This window comes from Arvicola amphibius, chromosome 7 (genome assembly GCF_903992535.2).
Source record: "Arvicola amphibius chromosome 7, mArvAmp1.2, whole genome shotgun sequence".
In the NCBI taxonomy this organism is placed as follows: Eukaryota; Metazoa; Chordata; class Mammalia; order Rodentia; family Cricetidae; genus Arvicola; species Arvicola amphibius.
Window position 1 is genome coordinate 12,822,146 of NC_052053.1, and position 23,929 is coordinate 12,846,074.

Below are 23,929 nucleotides of genomic sequence, written 5' to 3' on the forward strand. Positions count from 1 at the left end.
TAGCCTGTATCCCATGAACTTTAATTTTTATTTTAAAAATATCATATAGGGATGTATACAATGTTCCCTATTACACCGTTTTTAAGATACGTTCTACATTTCCCATAAATGTTAAGGATTAGTTCAGCATGTTCATAACAGGCTATTATTGAGTCATACTTAATACATATTAAGTGGCACATATGTAGAGACCAGAGTACAACTTAATGGGGCTGATTTTCTTCTACCCAGGGACGGACTTCAAGTTGCCAGGCTGGGTGGCAACTGCCTTGACCCACTGAGCCAGCTAGCAGGCCTAATTTTTATATATTATTTTTAAAAACGTGTAGCCCTAGCTGGCCTGGAATTTATTATGCAAATCAGGCTGGCCTCAACCTCCCAAGTTCTGGGGTTACAGGCATGAGCCACCACCATGCCTGGATAGATGTGAAATTTTTATAAACCAGATAAGAGAACGACAATGCCTGTGGTTTACTGATCCTAAAACTCAAACCTGTTAGGCTGTTTTGAGGGAGATCGGGATATTTGGAGAATATTTAGGAATCTGATTTTTCTACAAAGGAATTAACATTATCAGTTAAAACAACAACAACAAAAGCCCAGGAATCTTCTATTTGAAAATCAAATTTTCTAAAAACAGTGACTGCCAGCAGTGCTGGAGACATGGGGAAAGGAGACCTCAAGGCACCCCTCTTGCCCTTCTGCATGTGCGTAAGTGCGTGTATGCGTGTGTGTGTGTGTGTGTGTGTGTGAGAGAGAGAGAGAGAGAGAGAGAGAGAGAGAGACAGAGACAGAGACAGAGACAGAGAGAGAGAGGCGGTTTCTCCATGAATCTGAATCAAGTCTTCAGGTTCACACAGCAACTCCACTTTCAGAGATTCCGTGTAAGGAGCTGGCGTGGGACACACACCAGGAGGACAAGCTGCAGAAACTTCCTGTCAGGGAATAACGACCATACAATGGTGGGTGCTTACCACTGCTTTCTGTACCATGGGTTGGAGGGACGGAAGCACTTAAAACTACCCACAATAGGGTGGTTGGTTTGATAAAACTCCACCCCTTTTATCCACAGCTAAGTACTGAGTGGCAGGCACAAGCCTCCTAAGACCACACACGGACCAAAGCAGGTTACAAATGCTCTGTGCATTATGAAGTATTTATGTATGAACATGGGACATAGATAAAAATCCATCTTTCGAAGCTGAAGAGTGGAAGGTGAAACCAAATGAAACAAAAGTGAAAAAATATGGTAAATAACAAGAGATTTTTCTTCTTTAAGTGTTTTGCTTTTTCATCTGAAGGAAGGTTGTTTTTAAAAATACCATTTTGCTTCTTTTCATGTGTGTGCGCGGATGATGTGCGTGTGTGCTGGTGTTCGTACGTGTGGAGGACCACGGCTGACTCTGAGTGACTCCTTAAGAGTCCCTGATCTCTCTTCCACCTCATTCACTGAGGCAGGGTCTTTGACTAAACCCAGAGCTACCGAGAGGTAGTCTCACTAGCTAGCTAGCTCCGGGATTCCTTCCTGGGATGGGATTACAGGAGGATCACCACACAGGGCTGGTTCTGCTGGGCAAGTGCCATGAAGCCCTCAGTCATCTCTCCAAGTCTCTCACAAAGGCTTGAAAGAGACAAAACCTTCCATTAATTCTGACACATTTTTACTCCAAATTAGTTCAACATTAGCAAGATTACACAATTTTTATCATATAACCCATCAAAAGAAAAGTCTTCAAAATTCATACAATCCTTTGCCTCATGAAGTCACAACATTAGTGTAAGATCATTTTGGAGCTTGCTTAACAGGAGTCAAAGATAGCAACACACCTGAATATCGTTACTGAGTCTGAGAGGGAACCGACAGCAACATCAGGATAGGAATTCCTATCCAGGTCCATGTTTCCGGCGATCGAATAGCCAAAGTAAGGTGAGGTGCCCTCAAGAACCTGAAACACACAGGGCATTAGCGTAAACACGGGGCAACTAAGTGAGCTGGCCATCTTCACTTTGGGTTAGGAAAGAACCTCAGTGGAGAAGAGCACTTCCCCAGCATGGACAAAACAGTGAGTGAGAGCCCAAGCAGAGGAAAAGAAAATAAAACAAGTTTATTCTAAGTTAAAATTTCAGTTCTTGCCGGGCGGTGGTGGCGCATGCCTTTAATCCCAGCACTCGGGAGGCAGAGGCAGGCGGATCTCTGTGAGTTCGAGACCAGCCTGGTCTACAAGAGCTAGCTCCAGGACAGGCTCTAAAGCTGCAGAGAAACCCTGTCTCAAAAAACCAAAAAAACAAAAAAAACAAAAAAAAAATTTCAGTTCTTATAAAAATTATAACATAGTATAAATGTATAGTACCTATTACTTCATACAATTCATAAAAGCCATCTGATTCACACAGTATTCCAAAGGATAAAAGCCTATTTTGTTTATTAATCAGTGTAGTTTAAAACCAAATCTAACTGCCCACCAAAAAGTCGTATTTTCAAAACCAGTCATAACTTTTGGGGTCCCAATTCTCCGGGTAATTATGATCTTCTACTTTGTTCGCCCAGTTCCAATTCCAGTAAGCGCGCCGCCGAGGGTAGCGGAGCACAGGTCACCCCCTCCTGTCCCCAGCTTACGCGCTTTTCCCAGATAAGCTGAGACATTTTACAAGCAGTCCCCTGCATCTGCATGAGTGTGTCAAAGCCATCTTCCAGTGATACTCTGCAATTCACTGGGCTTGACAGATGGTTCAGTGGCTAAGAGCACGAACTGCTCTCCCAGAGGACCCTAGTACCATTTCTAGCACCCACATCAAACATCTCCTATAACTCTAGTTCCAGGGGATCTGACACCTTTAGCTTCCTGAAGCATTCTTGGTCACCTATGCATGTGCATGCACACACTTACACACACAGACATTTTACAAACACACATAATTAAACGTAAACGTATAGCACGCTACTAGGCAAAAAGCTGACAGTATTGTAGCAAGGGATCTGGTTACCTGTGTTGGCTTGGTATTTATGCCAGTTGGTGATCCGTGATAGATAAAAACCTTCCCCAGATCATCATAGGGAGCTCCAACAGCAATATCTGTTGACATCACATTTAAAAAACAAAACAAAACAAAAAAAATCATTTAAAAACTCCAGTGTCTCAAAGATGCCACAAACACTCATTAGTCTACCCTACCAACCGATCTACGATAGTGACAACCACGTCAGTCACGAGCTCCTACCCACCTGGATAGCCGTCTTGATTAATGTCTCCGATGTTTTTTACAGAAATTCCAAACATGGAATCTTTGGTCCCATTAAGACGAATTGGCTTCACGTTGTTCCATCTGCCTTGCTGGTTAATGTAGACGTACACTGCGCCCCCAACTTCACCACCCCTGTCAAAATACTGGGGGGCTCCGATAACTATATCTTGCCACCTAAAAACGTAACGAAGGAAATAGGTGGGAACCGCTGCCGAAAATGCTGAGGGAAATGACCACCAGCACAACACAAAGGGCCTCAAATCAAGAATTTGCATCTCGTCAATTAAAATACTTAACAGAAGATCCCTAATAAGCCAAGGAAAATAGTGAGGGTGGCAATTCAAAGGCAGTTTCTAGAGTCAGAGCCAAGCCCCGGAGGACCGCCAGCAAGGGTCTGCTATTCCAGCACTATTTCCATCTGGCACCAAGAGGTCTGAGTCCTCTATGCACTGATGCGGTCACGGCTTCCTACTTTCCATAAGACATTCTGGAGGCTCCAATAGCCCCCACCCTCAAGACACCACACACAACCGTCATGTAGCTAATGCCATTTTCTGAATTTTTTTTTTCAAATTTAAATTCTCAAGAAACAGTGAACCCCAAACCCGAGGGAAAAACTTAACATTTACAAGGTAATCAATCCAGTGCCACAGGGAGAATAATGAATGTCAGCTGTAATGAAGATGGGACCGGATGGTAAGCTTCTGAATCAACCAACCTGTAGTTAGTGCTTCTCTAGACCTACAGAAGCCAATCAACAGCAACATTAGCCGCATATGATAACCAAAGACTCGCTTACCCATCTGCGTTGAGGTCCACCACCGCCACATCATAGCCAAACGAAGAAGCCAGGCCTTCTCCGTCGAATATATACTCGGGGAGAAGGTGTGCAGACTTCATGTCTCTTTTGAGCAAGACTACAGCCCCGCTGTGATTGGCTCGTGGAGCACCAGACACAAAAGTGATGTCATCTTTAGACATAATACCCTTCCCTGAGTCCAATGAAAAGCCTAGGAAAACAGAACATAGTCTCGCATGTCGATCCTGTACTTGGGGAACGACCCACCCACCTCTCCTCCTGGCCCTCCCCATCTACTTGCACATTTACCCCAGGAGTCAAGGTACTAACGGAAAGACAGAAGGACAAAGTCACAGCTATTTTACCACTTTCTATGAATATCAAGACTTTTAAAGAACAATTTTATGCTATTTAGTATTTGGATAGCTTGAACTATGGAGAAGCATTCAAACTATGACCAAGGGAGAGCAAGCTAGACCCCGAAGTCAACTGGGAATGCCATATACACTCATTACTGAGTGCAAGCTATAGGGGTCTGTGCCAACCAGGCGTTTACATGAAGAGCACCTACTCTTGCCAGTCTATCGGCAATCAGGTAAGAATAAATGCTAACACTGCTACCACGCCCTGGGGAGCATCTAATTATTCTGGATCAACTTAGTTTTCAGACACAAACATGCAAAAAAAAAAGAAAAAAAGAAAAAAAAAAAAGAGAAAATCCATGCATGGTGATTCACAGTTATTTGAGAATCTCACTTCAACAATAGAGGTGAGTCAGGTATCATTTGGATCAGTTACATACTGTTCAAAGGGTAGGCAACATTGGAATGTCCAATTGTCATGCATGAAGCAGCCCTTCAGGTTATAAACACTGGGATTTGCTAGAAAAGCAAACAGAATTACCCACTGCCCAAACTCCTCAAATTAGCCGGTCTCTCTCTATATAGAGCTCACCCCTTTTATTGAGTTTTATTTACAAAAAGCGTCACCACTACTGTTGCAGTTCTCAAATCGTGAGGTGAACTGAAAATATGATGAGCCCCTAAGTTTAGAGCAAGGCAATATAATTGAGCCCAGTGCTGAAAACCACCTGGCAGCTGAGCTCGACCATGGCATGCTTTTTGTATGTGTTTCATCTGAAATGAAATAGAAAATAGGAAGATTTATGCTCTGTATGAATCAAAAAAAAATTTTTTTAAATGACCATGACCAAGGCAATTTATTTGTCATCTCAGAGGTCACAAACCTAGGTAGCTATTCATCCTCACATCAGGGGACGTGTCAGGCCGCTCCCTGGGAGGCCGTGTTTTATAAACAAACTGATCGGGATCTGTATAGGAAATGCTGGTCAAAAACAGCAGGCCTGTACGCATGCAAGGGACAGGAGAGATTGGAGAAAAACAATTACGCTTAGTAAGAGTCAGGACCGTGCTCCTCGCTGGCCTTCATAGGCATATCGATCTAGACTCCACGCCCACTGACCTTTTCAAATGAGACCCTCACAGCACCGATCAGCAAAACATAACAACACACATTTTACTTTTTTTCCTCAGACATCTACTTTTAAGGAAACCCATTCTGAAAGAGGTAAAGGTGTTTGAAGAAACTAACAAAACCCTTCCCATCTCCCTGTGCTCTACCAGTGGCTGTGTTTATAGACCCCCACGGGCATCTAAAGGCCAAACTATTGGTGTATTCGCCAGAGCAATGAAACACATCCCATCATGAAATAATCCCTAAATAGCACATATGAGAAACAGAAGCTGCTGGTTAATATAGATCCAAGGAAAATATTGGTTTGTTGCTGTTTTCCTTGCATGGAAATCCTTCCTTGTCCTGCAAGGCCACTAACAAACCGCATGCACCCAGCCGCTGTCCAGACCTATCACTTCCGTGAATATTTCTCTTTTGGTTGGGGAATTATTAAAGGTGTGACCTTGAACTGGCAAATTAAGCTCCTTCGGTAAACACGGGTAGGAGTGACAACCTTTACCAGTACACTGAACATAGTACTTGACTCACACACGACAGGTGTTTAATAAGTAGCTTCTATAAATGTTCTGTTCCATGCTGTCTTATCAAGTTTGTACAGGGGGTAGGAATGGTGCATGAATTGGAAAGGGTTGGTTCTTCTTAATAAACAATACTGTTCATGTGTATTTACACAACTAGAATAACTTACATGTATGTTTACTCTAGCATACTATTTAGAATTACTTATTTATTCCATATCTGCTTTTTTCCTTTTTATTTAACCTTCCATTGTTCCAGTAATAACTCTCTAGTACATGCGTGTTTTGCCCCCACATCATTTTTAAAAATAGGTTACTATGTAGGTTTAGAAGATTTTTTACATTTTTCCAAGAAATGTACAATAATTATTCTTTATGTCAACTCACACCAAGAATTAAAGCTTTTAAAAGCCTTTGTGTAATTATCATAATGTGCAGGAATAATTTAGGACACCATTAGTAATGCAAACAAGCCTTGGGAGTTAAGGAACCGGCACTTAGATACAATCCGGGTGTCCTCCAAGCCGTGTTAGCAGTCCTGGTTGGCCTCATCTGGGGAGCCCTGTGCCACCTACTGGGCCCTCTGACATGGAGCCCCGGTGCAGTCGCAGGGCCAGGCCTTAGAGAGTGGCAGTCGCCAAGGAAGGACCTGGAAGTCCTGACCTGCCACTTAAAAGTAACTTTGCAAGTGGAACTCTTAAGTGTGTGTCTAAAAGAAGCCCTGAAGGGATAGGAAGGACCAGTTAGGACAATGAACACCCAGGCATTTCCTCAGGGCTTCATGAAGGGCCTGCTGCAGGCTCCAATGGCGGCCACCAGCTCAGGAGACAGCTCCTTTGCAAAAGGGATCATTTCCAGGTGATGGCAGGTTCTCCCTGGCTTTGCGGAAGCTTAGACCAGAGGAACCAGCCGGCAGGCAGTCTGCTGTCACATCACCAAACTGTCAAGCTGAAGCATGCGCCAAGGCCCCTGGCTCCCACCTGGCCCGCTCTCAGCCTGTGGGCCCTCGGAGGGAGAGTCACGCAGTGTCTGAGAGGGCAGGTATGGGGCCTCTGCTGGCTCCTACCTAGGTAACTGTTAGCAGGAACAGGCACGAGACTTTCATCATGGTCAGTCTCTCCACCAACTTCATAGGGCCCATCTTCAAAGATGTTCATGTCAAAAAAAGTGTTATTCTTTTGCTCTACACGAACAATCCCTAGAGGGATGAAATGGAAAACAACAACAACAACAGAAAATGAAGATGGAACAACATAAAATAGATGGGCCCTAAGCATCCCCCGTGTTACCAGGAGAACGGAAGTCCGGAGGAGACAGACACGGGAGAGGTGACGCTGAGGATGCTCAACATGGGCATGCGAGTTCTTACGTAAAAGAGATTTGCTCTAGGAAACTTACAAATGACCCACACATTGTATGAACTATCTTTAAAGCACCAGGAAGCTAGATGGAAAATGGAATGCTGGCTTAGTCAACAAAAATCTGCAGAAACCTACATTTGAATGACATGAACTTGAAATAAATGATTATTTTGTTTCCTTTGATCCTATCAGGTTTCCTTTCCTGTAATGTAAAGTGAAATTAATATATCCATCTGCTCCTCAAACTGCTTTAACCAAAACTTCATCTTTTGAAAATTCTACAGCTCCTAAAAATATTTCAGTCCTATTAAAACCCAAATAACAATATAACTTTTCAAAAGTGACATTTCGCCAGGCGGTGGTGGCGCACACCTTTAATCCCAGCACTTGGGAGGCAGAGGCAGGTGGATCTCTGTGAGTTTGAGGCCAGCCTGGTCTACAAGAGCTAGTTCCAGGACAGTTATGACTGTTACACAGAGAAACCCTGTCTTGAAAAACTAAAAAGAAAAGTGACATTTCAGTGGGCGATGGCGGTGCTCGCCTTGAATCCCAGCACTCAGGAGGCAGAGGCAGGCGGATCTCTGTGAGGCCAGCCTGGTCTGCAGAGTGAGTTGCAGGGCAGCCAGGACTGTTACTGTTCTCCCTATGTTGGGAAGAAAACAAAAAACATAACAAAACTCATGTCATTTCAAGTCAGTGTTGCTAAGGATAAGATTATGTCTAAATGCAAAATGTTCTTTCAGTGAGGTTGAAATAGTCTGATGTGTTTGGTTCTATGAAAGACTCTGCCAGAGGCAGAGTGGAGACAAAGGAAATAACTTCCGTGTCACAAGGAATGCTGCACAGAAGGCTCTCAAGAACCATTTCAATCACAGTTGAATTTGTGTGTGAGGGAGACACTGGAAAGGGATTGAGCCCAGCACCTCACACACAATATGTAAATGCTATACACTGGGCTACATCCCTGCTCTTTTCAAAATTAATTGTTTTAAAAGAATTCTTTTCACACACACACATGCAAGCACGCTCGCGCATGGCGCATGCATGCATGCTCACACAACTGAAGGTGCCAGCGAGACTCCAGAGAGGGCACTGGATCCCCTGCAGGTGAAGCTGCCCAGTGTGGGTGCTGAGAATGTTCTCTGCAAGACATGTCTAAGCACCGGGCCATCCTCAGCTCCTACCCCACCCCCACCTCCACGCTTTCTCCTGAGACAGGCCCTTCATCAAGTGTCAAGGCTAGCCTTGAAATTTTGGTTTTCATGCCTCAACCTTCCATGTAGTCATCTTTTCCTGACTTATGGAAATATAATTTATTTTTATTTCTCAAAAAGTTTTATTTCCAAACAATTATGGATTCTCTCCAACGTGGATTAGAGCTAAGTTACCCCGTGACAGAGCAGTTTGCCATATACCTCATTAATTTTTCAGAGAAACTTAGGTTTATTAAAGGAACTGACCAGACTCATCTGATCATGAAATGTGGGTCATTTTCCCTCTTCTTTCCCTGTCTCCTTTTCTCACAATAATACTGCTAACCAACCTTACCTCAAATTGCCTCTAATTTTTGTCTCAAAACCCCCAATCTGCCAGTCATCTGTTCTTTGAGCTTACTATGTTATTAGCAGAACATGGCCTTCTAAGATAATACACAATGGGATGCCCATGCTAACACAGTTCTTTGTGTATACCATTTATACCAACTCAGTGTTCACAACACTGGCTTAAAACAAACAGTTTTTCAGCCGGGCGGTGGTGGCGCACGCCTTTAATCCCAGCACTCGGGAGGCAGAGGCAGGCGGATCTCTGTGAGTTCGAGGCCAGCCTGGTCTACAAGTGCTAGGTCCAGGACAGGCTCTAAAAAAGCTGCAGAGAAACCCTGTCTTGAAAAAAAAAAAAAAAAAAAAAAAACCAAAAAAAAAAAAAAAAAAAACCGAACAGTTTTTCAAGTAACAAACATAAATCAGCAAAAAAAATATATATATATATATATATATTAATTACTATATTCTTAGAGGAAAAACTCAACCCTAAAACATTTGCATTACTGTTAAAATTCACAGTGGAGATTTTAATATTCCACCCACTTTTATAAACACCTTATAGCCCACTTAAAATGTACTAAATCATGGGGTTTATTATAGGAATTTAACTGACATTTTAATGTGTTTCTGTAAATCAGATGCCATACCTTTCCAGTTGTAAGTACCCGGGGCGCCAAACACAATGTAATGGAAGTCTTTAGTGAAAGTCGCGGCGACCCCTTGCTGACAAGAGCCGAATTTTTCATGGCCTCTCAGTCGGCCGTCACAGAAACTCCAGTCTCCCCCATCCATGTCATCCTCGATCCTGAGATTCTGACTCAGGACGTAGCACCTCCCGAAGATGTCTCTGGACTCCTGCTTGGTGTTCACGTGCTGCCTCTTTTCATAGCGATGCGCGCATGTCTGCAAACGGGTGCAAATGGCAAAGCCTTGCTGTTTAATCCTTTGCAAAACTGTGACGCCTAGCAATATAGCAAGAATAAAGAGGTTGGTTCTTTTTGTTTTGTTGTTTTTATTTTTTTCAAGACAGGGTTTCTCTGTAGCTTTGGAGCCTGTCCTGGAACTAGCTCTTGTAGACCAGGCTTGAACTCACAGAGATCCGCCTGCCTCTGCCTCCCGAGTGCTGGGATTAAAGGCGGAGACAATAACCTCCGTTTTCTATAGGATCTTCATGCTACCTCCCATGTAACCCAGTCTGGTGTCTGGAGAAAGGACCTTCAAGTCCATTTCACTTACTGCCCCTGTGTAAGAATCAGTGCTCATCAAGATTTTCGTTTTTCCTAAGTTTCTGTATAAACTTTGTTATAGCAACTAGACTGGGAAAGAGAGTCAAGAAAAGATGACTATATTCCAATCAGAAGCACTTCCAGGTTGGTCTATCTGGAGAGGGTAGGGGTGAATGAGAATAAAATTGATGTTACTGTCCATGATCATTCTCACGGTTGGCAATAACTTTGTCTATAAAAACCAAAAAGTTCCCAGTGCAGAAACTGTCCACTTGGCTTTGCTCTTTTTGTCTAAGGAGCAGCTAGTCTTGGGGATATTCAAAACATGTTCATTAAGGTCTTTGGCTCTGGAAGTTTTAAAGACATATGGGTTGCTGGACCAACTCACAGTCTAGCAGCCCTCGGGGGAGAAGTGAAGGTTTGGCTTGTTCTCAGAGGTAAACCGAGTCAGGGGTTCTGTGTTTTGTCTACTGCTGTAAGCCCATAAATAGCACAGAGGAGGGCGCCCCATAACCAGCACCGAGGAGGCGCCCTGTAACCAGCACCCAGGAAGGTGCGCTGTAACCAGCATCCAGGAGAGCGCCCCGTACCCGGCACCGAGGAGGGAGCCCCGTACCCGGCACCAAGGAGGGCACCCTTTCCCACACTCACCACCACTTTGCCTCCTGGACCCTGACTCTGGACGGTGACCCCCATCCACTGATCTTCCTTGCTTTCTGACATGGGATCAGCTGCGGGAAGTAACATGGGTTATGCAGACAGTTAGTATGCCTGAATGACTGACCGGCTATCCAAACCCATACTGTAACAACACCAAACCAAAAAACCCAATAAGAAGCCGTTTTCAAACGGCCTGGACTCCAAGCCTAGCTACTCAGGAAATTCAGTTACTCCAGATCAATTTCTTATCTCAAGGAAACAGAAACAGTTGAGTGAATCTTTCGAATAAGACATTTGAAAATTGTGTAACTGAGACAGAGCCAACCCCACAGCTGCTCTTTGACGCAGCAGTGTGAGATGCAGCATCTAAATTAACAGAGAGTGGGCTCTTCTCTGCCCACCCCCGATTCAATGTGACAATGCAAACTATTCTCTTCTTGGTGGGAAAGAGGGAGAGGGGGAGAAAACGCACAGAAATACCACCATGCGCACTGCAGTATCAGCTGCAATCTACACTCACCCCTTATTTTTGCCTTTCTAAACAAGAACCAAGATGTCAGGGGGGATGTCCAGATACTAAGATTCCCAGTGACAGATTGCCTTTTCCTTATATATTTCTATTTTTAAGTTTTTCTTAACTTTTCTGTGATTAACACATAATATTTCCTAATCGGAAGACCAGCACGCTATTCCTAAAGGATACAGATGAGAACGGAAGCATGAGCCTGCATCTCTACTTAGGCCAATAATCAAATTTGGTTTCTCAGAAGCTTCTCGGAACACTAATGGCTCTGTTCAACCTACGGGAAACCAGGTAAATTAGCTGGTGACACACCTGGACTCCATTATGGCATCTTCTCGCTACACGGAGGCTTCTAAAATGGGATATTGAAATAAGAGGGAAATTGCTCTGTCTTTCGGAGTTACTGGTTTTAGCTGGGTAAGAGTCTGGTGTTTCAAAAACCTTTCTGTGGAACAGCGACAGCGTATGGGACTCAACGGCAGAACATGTGACACTTTCAACACCCCATGTGGGGAAACGGTTACATTACATGATTTATAAGTATATCCATTTCTGGTTCTGCCCGCTCCTAAAGTCTTTCGAAAATTATCTTGACTGAACCCTAACTTATCAATGAATGTATCTCGGTCTTTAGGGAAGATATTATTCACGCTGGTCAGGTCTCATTTTGGAGTATTCTCATATATAAACACCTTTCAGAACCAGAGATGCAATCTGGGGATAGAGAGCTTGCTTAGGATCCACAGGCACTAAGTTAGAGCTCTAGGATCACTAAAACAAACAAAATAAACACATGAATCAAATTAATAATAAACAAAACTAGACAAAACAGTCTTTCTCCTAAATATTTTAACAGCAGGTGATGTTTTGACTGCTTAAATACATGATAGGCATGTTTAATTTTCTTCACAGCTGTGAACTGAATTTTGCAACCATCTCAATATGCCACTAGGTGGCAACATAAACACGCCATTTCAGTTAACACAGATTAAACAAAGGTAGCAAAAAGGGACCACTTCAGTGTGGCTTAGAAAAGTATTTTCAGGGCAAATAAACAGTTGAGACGACAAAATTAAAAGCGGTTCTTTCTGTAAGAAGAAATTCTTGTGACTCCTGTCCCAGCACGGTACAGACAGGCTGGCCAAATGAACAAGGGAGAGAGAACATACCATCATTATCAAACTCAATCCGCGTGCAAGGTCCCCGAGAGGTGATGTCACAGCTGTACAGGCCCCCTGTTCTGTTCGCCCTCTGCAGTGGAAGTGCTTCTGCCCGAGGGGCCCCCACTAGCAGCCTGGAGGTAAAACAGAAAGAATTTAGAGACTCACACATACTATACTTTCAGCCAGAATCCAGAGCTATGGGTGCTATTCTCTGCTGTGCACCTGAGGAGCTGGGGACAAAAATGCTCTTGCAGCACAGGCAGCAAAGCCTCACAGCTGAGGCACAGTGACACCCCATATCCACAAAGGGAGAGGGAGCCTGTCCCTCCCGGAATCGGCAGCGGTAGCTGGGTGAGATTCCCGTGTCCGAAGACACTCTTCACGGAACAAGCACAGAACACGGGACAGCAGCCGAGCAATGCGTATAAGTTGTTGGGTGGGAACAATGGGTGGGAAGCAGCCATCATGATGCAACTGTAAGTACACGTTGCTTTCCAACCCGAGCCGCGCGGTATCTCTGATTACACCTCGCTTTGCAGCGGCTGATCTACAGATTCAGAATTCAGCTCCCACCAGAAGCCTAACTCAACGACTCCTGCAACCTGGCTCTCCCCTTATTTTTCTTCCTTGGCTTTATTGAGGATATGACTGACAAGCACTTAAAGGGCAATACTTGATGTTTCGCCTCACGGGTACCCGATACAAGCTCTGCCCTATCACCCAAGATGTGGGATGAAAAGGCAACTCCCCTCTCACCCCAGATTTCCCCTGAGGAGCAGCTCCTAAGCCAGTTCTGCTATTTCACCCCCAGAGGGGCTGGCCCTGCATCAGGTTTACAACCTCTGGGGTCTGCTTGACAAAGGAACACACAGTGTGAGAGATAGAAAGAACACACACCTGACCACAAGGAGAAGTAAAGGCCGGAGGTTGGGGTTATGAGGCTGGGAGTGGAAAACATGGCTGGGAACAGAAGCCAATACAAACAACAGACCCCATGAAGAGAGCGCAAGCCACACTTGGCCCAAGAAGCCTGCAGAGCCAGGTGCAGAAGGAACAAAACAAACACCCTCCGACCATCCCCCCCCCCCCATCTCTTCCTAGCTGGGATGGATCCCAGAAAAGGAGTCAATGTGCTAGCAGATACACTGCTGCAGGTGCAATCAGGGTGAAGGGAATCACATCCGCCCAGGAGAATAATGGTGGCTTCCGTAGGGACAGCCGGCTGCCCTTCCTCCCATAGCCCCAGGCAGCTGGCACTGCCAGCTTCTACCTGCAAGTCTATCCTAGACCTGAAAGAGCGGAACAGCACACACCAAGGCACAGAACTGAAAGCAGAGACTTGGCAACTGTTCCAGGTTCCTATAATTTATCAATCAATAGGGGGTATGGGGAAGGCCAAGTTGCAGGGGTCTGTAAGGACCCGCCGCGTGTCGTATCTGAGTAACGTCCCAGCTCCTGGAAGCTCCAACAAAGACCTGAGAGAGAGAGGCTTAGACTGTGGTAAACAGGTTCATATGCTTGCCAGATGGGATGGACCCCGTGCTAGGGAGCAGGAGAAGCGAGCAATGAGCTGGGCCACAGGTCCAGATGAAGCTAGGAGCCTGCACTCTCGGATTTGATAGGAAGTAGAGGCCTTGGCAAAGGTTAATTATGAACCCTTTGGGTTTGGCAGCTAGGTGCCAGTCAGGACAAAAGCACTCAGCCTTGTCACCGATCCTTCAGAATGCTTCCCAAGAAGCAAAGCTCAACGCCGGAAAAGTTTAAAAGTGGGCACACTGAAATAAAACCTGCTCCGTAAACTGACAGAGTCAAGACAGATTCACACAGGCGGAGGGGAAAAGGAACCCAGGCCCAATCACAGCTGGTGGGTAAAGGTAACCAACCGCCAAGCGGAGGATCTGAAGGGCAGCTCAGCCGACCTGGACGGTTTTTCCCTCCTCTCTAACCACTTCCTCTTACACACACCCAAAGGAGGCTAAGTGTGGCAGGTAGGCTGCTTCCTGTTTACCCTGCTCCTCCTTCAGTTCAGTTCGGGGCTGACTCCTTCAACAAACTCTGCCTCCATCCAGGGAGCATAAGGAATGACCTCCGGCTCACACTCAGGTGTGGGAGCGCCTGATCCATAACATAAGCAGCTCAAAAAAGGTCATGGAGGCAGAGGCATCAAGTGGACAATTGCTCTATGGAAGGAGTGCCACCAGGAAGTGACAGGGGAGGCAGAACAGCACAGGCAGACTGGCTTTGCTTCCAGGGATCTCATCCTGCCTAACACTGCGACCCTTTAAAACAGTTCCTCATGTTATGGCGAACCCCCACCGTTAAATTATTTTCATTGCTACTTCATAACTGTAATGTTGCCACTGTTATGAATCATAATACAAATACCTAATATGCAGGATATCTGATACACAACCGCTGTGAAAGGGTTCTTGGAGCCCCCCCCCCAAAAGGGGTGGCGATCCACAGGTTGAGAACCACTGGGCTAGAAGCTGTAGGGAGGGAGGTCTGGATGTGAGTGGAGCTCGAGGCGAAGGGCCTAGTGAGGAGGCTGGCTCAAGGGAGAGGTATCAGGAGGTCCTACAAAGCCTCAGGAGACGGCCATCTCTTGAGCCTTTCTGGGTTCCGACAGGGGACAGGAACTCCAAGGTTTCCTGCACCGAAGTTTCCTGCACCGTGAGAAGCTGTAGCAAGGCTGGAGAGATGGCTCAGGGGCTAGCGTGCTGTCTGTCCTTCCAGGGGAGCCAGAGTTCCGAGTCCAGCACCAAATCAACCGCCTGCAACTCCAGCTCCGGGGGATCTAAAGCCGGTCTCTGGCCTCCATGGGCACCCACACACACGAGGCTTACACATAAGACACACACAGAAACAACAACACACTGTGGAGGCTGCTCCGTGCCTTCAGCCACCGGCTTTCTCCAACCCTTCTCTCCTTCATCCCTGGAAGGGGGACACGTGAGGGACAGAGGAGGAAGAGGACTGCATAGAAGGAAGAAGGAAGGAAGGCGCAGAGCTGTTGGGGAGGATTAAAGACGAATCTGAAGAGAAACCACAAAATAAGAGATGTGTGTCTATGGAGGCTAATGCCACCTGAAACGAAGCTCTGCCCGCATGGATGGGTCTGTAAGCATTCTATCCCCATTTCGGATGCATCCTGGGAGAGGTGGAAAGGGAGGGAGCGGGAGCTGCCCCCTCAGTGATCACTGGGAGGCTGCAGGAGGGAGCACTCGTCAGCAGAGGGCGCCCTCTGCTTCGCTCTGTATTCCAGGCTGCAGCGTGCTAATCCCATGCAATGGTTCCCCAAAATTCAAGAATACAATCACCCCAACTGGCTTCATTCTCACAGTCGCCCTGCCTGGTTCAGAAATTAGCAAAAGAGGTTAATCTTAAGCCCTCTTGGAATCAACTTTAAACGTAGAAGGTCACAGTTCATTAGCTGAGGCTATGTCTGCGTAGAACAAATAAATGAGCAAAACTAGACCAGTATGCAAACAATGACACCAGGGGACAACTGTCTACTGCTAACCTAAGTCATTTTAGGTCACAGTGTGGGTTAAATGCTAAGCACATGTTGATTCTTGAGCTGCCAGGTGCCTGTAGGTGTCAGAGGGATAGCCGGTTCCAATCAACCCTTCAACCTGTGCCAAAAACCTGGCTTTTGCAATAATCCCGGCTTCCTCCTGATTCCTCCCAGTAAGGGCCTGGGCCCCAGGCTGCTCTGACAGTTAAACGAGAAAACCAAGTGCTCTTTGGACACCACCACAATGACCAAGTCAACTCCAAGGGCCAGGGCTGCAGGACTGACCTATAGGAACAGCTCTGCCTTCAGACAGACAGGCTGAAGCTGGGGGTGGGGGTGGGGGTGGGGAAGTGAGTCAGCCTTGTAGGGAGGAGGGAAGTGGTGGAAACTGACAGACCAGCATCCAGAAGTCTATTCCTGTATTGGGTCCAAAGAAGGAAAAGACTACAAACACGGTACAAGACTTTAGTTTGGTACTAGGAAGTCACTTTTCAAACTGCTTGCCCCAGAACCCGTAGATGGCTAATTCTACCGGGTTTTACTATTTTCCCCCTTTTCTGAGGGGAGGTAGGTGGGTGTATAAGATTTTGGAGACACGATTGTCCTCTACTTTACCATCTTCTTCCCTTAGCCTCCTAGGGATGGCTCAGACTTGAGCCACCATGGTCACCTTCCACCAAAGATCTAAAGTTGTGTTGAAATAACTCCCTGAAGATTTCATACTGGAAAACTTTGAAAGACAAGACTCAAGTAAAGAGAAGGCCCAGTGGTTAATCACACTGGCTGCTTTTTCAAAGGACCCACGTTTGGTTCCCAGTACCCACACTGGTGGCTCACAACCATCCATAACACCAGTTCCAGGGAATCCAATGCCCTCTTCTAACATCCAAAGATACCAGCCACACACATATTACAGAAGAAGACAAAATACTCATACACATAAAAATTAAATTTTTTTAAAAAAGCTTAAAATAAGACGTAAAAACCACAGCATCATCTTTAACAGTAAGAAATAAGCTTTGTCATTAGTGAAAGGTAATGTCCAAAAGGATGGTGGTATCTCAGAATACGACATAAATCAAGGTCTCCAAAGGAGATTACAGGCAAAGGGCTCTGGACCCACTACCATGGTCTGAACAAGCTATTCTAAAACCCACCAAGTGAGCCACACGGCCACCCGTATTCACAAGTCCCCAACAACAGCTGGCCTACTTTTATACAACTATTCCAATCAAGTGTTCTAAACACTGGGGTTCTCTTTAAACTTTAAAGACAATTGCAGCTTTGCTTCATTGTCTTTGGCAATCATTCATTTCCTTAAGGATTAAAGATTGTGCCTCTAGCTACTCAACTCTGTCTTGGGAAATGTGAACTTCTGCTTCATTAGAACAAGGGCACTATTATTGCTTAATTGGAAACACAGCCTTCTCTCAGTCCTCTTCAATGAAGACCTGAAGAGGTACCCAAGGAACTGTGTCACCAATATTCACACCATCTTCGAATTCAATATCAAATTTTTAGTAAAGTAATAAATAACAATGGTAAGAAATTAAAAAATAAAGAACTTCGGGTCGTAACAGATTCTAAACTCATCCCAAGCCCCCGAAATTGGGCAACTCTCCTACTTTTCTTAGTTTTAACTTCTCTTTAAATTTAGAATATGATGTTTCTTTCTTGAATAATCAACCAGTTCTGGGCTATGTTGGCCCTGTAGTCAGAAAGGGAATCTAATAAGCCTCTTGCTACCTCTGGTTCTATTTGCTAGGTTAAGTTTCACATTCTTGAACTTCTATTTTCTTTTCAACATCTGATAAAAAAAAATCTCAATTCCTCCAGTTAGTGCAATGAGGCTACGAGCATACTGACCCTTGCTCCCAAATATTCTCCTCGCTTCCCCCGAGTCCCACCATCTGCTGTCTCTCACACCCAAGCAAAGCCAAGTTACCTCTTATAGCCCCAATTCTCTCACTCTTTTCACACAGCCAGGTAAGTATCATCCAGTGCTGAACCAAACTACACATGGACGGAGGACCAGTATCACAATCAGACATCAGTTTCCTCAAGGGAAGCTGTGCGTAACACTGAGGTCAAACAGACTTGCTCTTCCCCTGCTCTATCAGTGCGGTGTGCCTCATGTTTAGACCACGGCTTCTGTTTTCGGTGGACTTTCTCGGCGCCTTTCTTTCTCCTGACATCATTTACCATTATTGGAGTCTTGATCTCTTAAACTCCCAACGGTGCTTTGTATTAAATCAAGACCTTGCCCTGGCTCAGACCCCTCTTCCTGTTTTCCCGTCACTGGTCCAGACGTGCTCCACAGGATATGCTGGACTCCCCATCACTGTTGCCTGGGGTGATGCACTCTGGCCTGGGATCCCATGCTTTTCTCTTGGCTGGACTTTCTTACTGTCCTAACAGCACGTGAAGGACAAGTCGAGACTCTGGATACACAGTCTCTATTGGCTCTCACCTCAGATGGAGTCAGGGCATAGAACTCAGCTCGAGAACCTTGATGGCAGTGCTGACATCTAGATCTGCACCCCTTTGAGGGTGGTTTTTCAGCTCCCCAGTTTACCCCGGGCATTCTGGGATGCAGTAATCTGTATAAAAGCCTTTATCAATGCCTAAGTTCTTACAGCCTCACTCACATTGTGGACAACATACTCACTCTCAGGACACGCCCCCTATCATGAACCAATCACTCCACAGTCCATTCTCCCATCCTCTTTCTGGATCCCTGCTACTTGGGTGTCAGGCATCGAGGGTATTCAACCTTTCCTCTCTGTGGTTTAGACAGCTTCTAACCATTCTCCCTGAGTTTCTATTGACACCTGAAGGTTTCTGCAGTCATGCTTGTAACCCCTGGAAGCACCTTCTCTTTGAAGTGTGCTTTTTTTACTTAACTACTTTTTATACATGTGTTATGTTCTCAAAATTCCGTGTGCTTTATCTGCAGGTTCTCCTGAAGCAGCTGCCTTTGTGCAGCTGGACGGCGTCTTCACCCTTTCCCTCACTTTCCCGTAGCCTCTGCTTCTTATGCTCCTAGCTCTCACCGTGTGCATCGTGAGAGCATGCAGGTTTTGTTGGTATTGTCTGGCCCTTCCTACCCTACGGATACTTCTTTTGGCCACCTCCTACCCAGTGTCAGTCACTGGCCACCCATACTCTTGTAGGCTCCACCTGGCCCCTGTTGCATCATGGCTAACCCCCAGGTTCTTAGGAAGCTGAAGAGCAGCAGGAGAGGACCTGGAAGTTCACCTGGCACCAGTCAGACTGATAAATCGTAAGTGTAGTGGTACTCAGAGGTACTGCCCCCCGACGGGGTGCAAGAAGCCTCAAGGGTTGGGTCCTGATGCGCAGTCCTGGTCCTGGGGCCAACAAGAAATCAAAGCTCACGCTGCATGCACAGGAGCTTCCAGAAGGTCCAGCTGCACCGTGTCAAGGAGCTAGAGGTGCTCCTGACGTGCAGCGAAGCTTTGCTGACCCTGCTCACACCCCCTCTAGGACACAGAAAGCCAGTATGGAAAGAACAGCCACTAATGCCAGCAGCAACAGAAAAAATGAAGAGATGGCGCCTGGCAGAACCCATAGATGACTACTCTCCCACTGTGCCCACTCTTAGCAAAGCAACAGGGGCCTTTGCTATTAACCACTAGGAGCTAAACTTCACACAGAGTGGGAAGGACAATGACATCTGGCATGCATGGACTCTGACTCCTCGTTCCCAGCTCCTCTCCTATAGCATCATATCTGGTGTGGAAATGCGGTCATTACAGAGCAGACCACTCTCATCCTCTAACCAGGCTCTGCATGATGGGTCCAAACTTAACCAGGCTTTTCCCTGTGAGGGTACCAGATGCCATCTGTTTCTGCCTTTTTAGTATCTGTGAGGCCTCTGCAGGGTTTGAGGAGCGTGGGACAAATCTGGACAACCAGTTAGCTATCCAGACCACAGGCAATGATACACTCATGTTGTAAGGAATCTGACCCTCCAGACTTTTCCCAAGGTTAAAGGTCGGTTTCCGTCTCACAGTGAGTGCAAATCAAACATCTAAATGAACGCCAAGGGATGGGAAAAATACCAAGAATGGCATCTTGGCCAACATTGAATGTAGATACAATAGTCAATGGAGACCATCTGATTGATCATTCAACTTAAACATTTAAAACCGTATTCATTTATTGATACTTTCACTGGTATCTTATGAATTAATTTTATTCAGAATCCATAAGTTTCTTTGACATCACTTCAGAGAGTATTGTCTAGCTCAGTTTCCTAGAGCAGCTTATATCCAAGATTCACAATCATGGTGTCAAAAGCCTGGGAATTAGTACTGATTGCAAACCAAATCTGATCATGAATTCCTCCAAGTCAATTCTGAGGCATTAATTTTTATTTAAAATGTTTTAAAACCAAAGTTAACCTCTATATTATAGACAGTTAAAAATGATTGAGGTGTTTGGGGAGCTAATATGTTCATTACAAACAGAACTTCACGATTCAAAGTGAAGTAATCCAGACGACAGTCATGACACTGAAAAATAATTCTAGAACTTACAAAGTCGAGGCAGGAGGATCTTAATTATGATTTTTGTGGTCAGCCTGGGCAATTCTCCTAAGAGAACAACTTTGTAAGGGGCTAGAGCAGAGAAATGATTTGGGAGAAAAATATAAATTCTGCATGCTATTCAAGGGTAAAAGAAAGACACTTCCCAAGACCTTTCTAGAAGCTCTCCATGTGTGAGCAAGCATGTTAGGAAGGGGCCACATTGTACTGAGTTCCTTTGTGGTCACCAAGCTGTCCCGTGAAATAGTTCTACTCCTAGGTCTTACCAGGGCTGGCTGTATGCTCAGGTCTTACCTGGGCAGGCCTTGATCACACCTGTTGCCTGAAAGTTCAATACTTACCACCCCCGCCTTTTCCCCCACTCCAAAAAGTACCAGGTTGAAGCCTAGCTACGGTCACGTCAGCCCAGCCTCAGACATAAAGATGGCTGTGCCACATGCCCCCCCCCCACATCTACTCTATAGTGAGCACCATGCCCATGGCCAGGCACCATGTGACAGCATTTGGCTGTGGGTTCACAGGCACTGGCTGTGCTCTGCCAGGAGTCCTATGGCCAGGCTTTCCTGTGACCGGACAACCCACCCAGGGTTCATCTAGTCAGTCACGGAAGTTCCACGGACCTGGTAAGAATCTGCCCTCCCATAGCTGGGGCTCCTCCAGAGTCCAGCAAAAGAAGGACCAGGGGTTAACAAGGAAGACCCCACCTCATCACCAACCCATGGCCACTGTCCGATTGTACATACACTAGCCTAACCAGATGCCGTTACTGCCCTCTCTAGAATTAATTTACTCCATGCCACCAGAGTCTTTCTCAGCTAGGGAGACGTAAAGGAGCCACTAAAGCTTCCCCTCGCCAAGCCATATACAGTGGGTTTCCCAACTTCACACATATTTTTAATTAAACTTTTACTTTTGAATTATTTTTAGCTTTAAGAACTTGTCTCATGTTGACATTTTCACACATACGTCATTTTACCTTGTCATATTTTCCCCCCGTACTTCCCTATTCCTAGGTCCCTTTCCACCGCCAAAATAGTCCCCTTTCTGCTTATATGTAATCGTGCATGTGTGCATACACACACACACACACATTCATCTGCATCCATGTATATATTCACATATCTACTTTAAATCTTAATCCCACATTTCTTATTTTTGAAAGGGCCACAGAATCACGATTACCCCCATATTTTGGTGACTGTCTATTTGGAGGTGTGAAGGTACACCTGAGAACTCTGCGCTCATAGAAAGATATGCTCCAGCAAACATTATTTCATTTAGTTCGCCTTATTTTATCAGTCCTAAGAAATCATTTCAAAACAGCTCAAAGGGAATTAATGGCGTGCGCATTTGCAAACCTCGAGCTTTCCTGACAGGGAAAAGTCACAGCTGTTCTCAGCTGTGGCGCAGTGACCACTGTTAGATGTGGCATGTAGACCCGGACCTACCTCCTGGCCGCCCTTGGAATGAGTCAGATGGCCACGCCTGTTCAAGGAGACACAGACAGTTTCAAATCTCTTTGACCCCTTCTTCCCACTATGGAGGTCCTTCCCTGCAATCACTGAGTCTATCTGGGTCATTGTCCTAACTGAAGGTAGCTAATCTAAGGCATCAACAGAGCACATTCGCTGTCTTGGCTGAGTCAGGACACAGACACTGTGGGAATCAGCCTACCCTTCCTAAATTTCTGAAATGGCTTCTTTCTCAGATCCACACTGATTTCCACTCTGATACCAAGAACTTGAATTTTGATAATGACTTTGATAGAAGACACTTCAGGGCATGCTAGGGTTAGCCCTGGCCCTCACCCTCCAACCACACTGGGCTCCTGCAGCCATCAGCTCTCTGCTAGCCAGGGACCTCTGCGCTGGCTCCCCTTCCTCCAGCATCCTCCAGTTCTTTGTATAAAACCTTCCTGCCCCCCTCCCCCAGCCTCTTGTTTCTCATTTCCCTTGCCTTCCCTGCAATTACCAGGGACAACTCTTGCCCACTGTCCTTCCTCCCTCACCAGAAGGCTGGCAGCCCCTCCCATTGTACAGTTCCTTCCTAGGGCCCTTCTTGTGGCTAGCCACTCACACACGATCCTCTCCTCTTCTACACTTCTTTGCATCCCAGACCTCTCCTCTCAGACACCCATACTCAGACAACCAGGAACCTAGTAGTATCCCCATTTGGCACCCCTCAGTCTGTCCAAAACAGAAGTCAGTCTTCTCCTCAAGCCAGGTCTTCCTGTGGTGGCAAACGAACACTATCCATTGGGGCCTCAGGACAAGAGCCAGGGGCCAGCTCTGACTCGCTGCCCCTCGTTTGGCATTCCACTCCCCTTTTCTCAGGGGTTGCTTTGCCCTGAGGATCCAAGCTGCCACCGGCTCAAACCTGACTCAGGCAGAATGATCTGAAGTGGTCAGTGTGCCCCGCCTCTGCCCCACCCTTGCTCACTATTCACAGAGAAGCCCTATTCTTCCTACACACACAGTCACTGGTCACCGGGGCTCTGTCCTCAGCCCTCCAAAGGCTCTCCACAGTGGCTTCAAGAAGACTGTGAACTAGCAGCCCTTCATCCGCCCTTCCAGCTCCAAGGGACAGAGGTGAGCATGCCTTCTGGGCAGACTTTCCTTGTCCTGCTGAGCCCACCGTCCTCATTGGCACTGAGGTCTCAGCAACTGTTTCCTCCAGCCGAGAACATCCTTGCCTTAGATTGGAGAGTTGTGCTGTGTCCCTCTGTCCCCCTTTGGATACCTCAGGACAACTCAAGCCACCTTTCCTCAGAGGGATCCCTCCTTCTTGGCTCTGGCCAGTCTCCCCCAACCCCTACATACCCCTCTCTATTTTCCTGTTGAATAATCATCCCAGCCTTACCAATATCTGAGATGATGCTATCCATCTTTCCTCTATTAGAATGCTACCAGTCCCACAACACAGGGACTCTTGGCCCCTGGATACAACACCTGGGGTGGCCCTGAGCACTTCCTTGGCATCCGGGATGAACGCAGGTACACGTTGCTCAAGCATCCCTATATTTTCCTGGGTATGGCTGGCAGAAAGCCCAAATGTACAAAGCACTCACACCTGTAGAACATTCGACCAATAAACCCTTTCACCGGCATTTTTATCTGACTATCTCTAAACCGCTGGAGGGTAGCCATCTCTGTCTTATGGATAAAGAACCCAAGACTCAGACATTCCTGACGTGGGTAGGCCTTCAAGCCCAAGGCCCTTACTGCTGAGCCACACTCTTCCAGTTACACCTGGGGACAGTCCCTCCACGACGAGCCACACCTCGCCATCCACAGGGGCATCCTGCTTCCTTCAA

The 23,929-nt window shown here is 46.1% G+C and overlaps 1 protein-coding gene across 2 annotated transcripts in view; it reads right to left on the minus strand.

The window, feature by feature from the left end:
* The window catches only part of Itga6 (integrin subunit alpha 6), a 66,627-nt gene that overhangs the window by 25,714 nt on the left and 16,984 nt on the right, over window positions 1–23,929 (minus strand). For both annotated transcript variants that reach the window (XM_038337649.1, XM_038337650.1), the window contains exons 2-9: window positions 12,538–12,662; window positions 10,837–10,916; window positions 9,607–9,862; window positions 7,121–7,252; window positions 4,043–4,253; window positions 3,224–3,417; window positions 2,986–3,074; window positions 1,828–1,946 (exon numbers count right to left, since the gene is read on the minus strand). In XM_038337649.1, coding sequence (XP_038193577.1) covers window positions 1,828–1,946; window positions 2,986–3,074; window positions 3,224–3,417; window positions 4,043–4,253; window positions 7,121–7,252; window positions 9,607–9,862; window positions 10,837–10,916; window positions 12,538–12,662 — 1,206 coding nt within the window. The remainder of the gene's footprint in view (window positions 1–1,827; window positions 1,947–2,985; window positions 3,075–3,223; window positions 3,418–4,042; window positions 4,254–7,120; window positions 7,253–9,606; window positions 9,863–10,836; window positions 10,917–12,537; window positions 12,663–23,929) is intronic.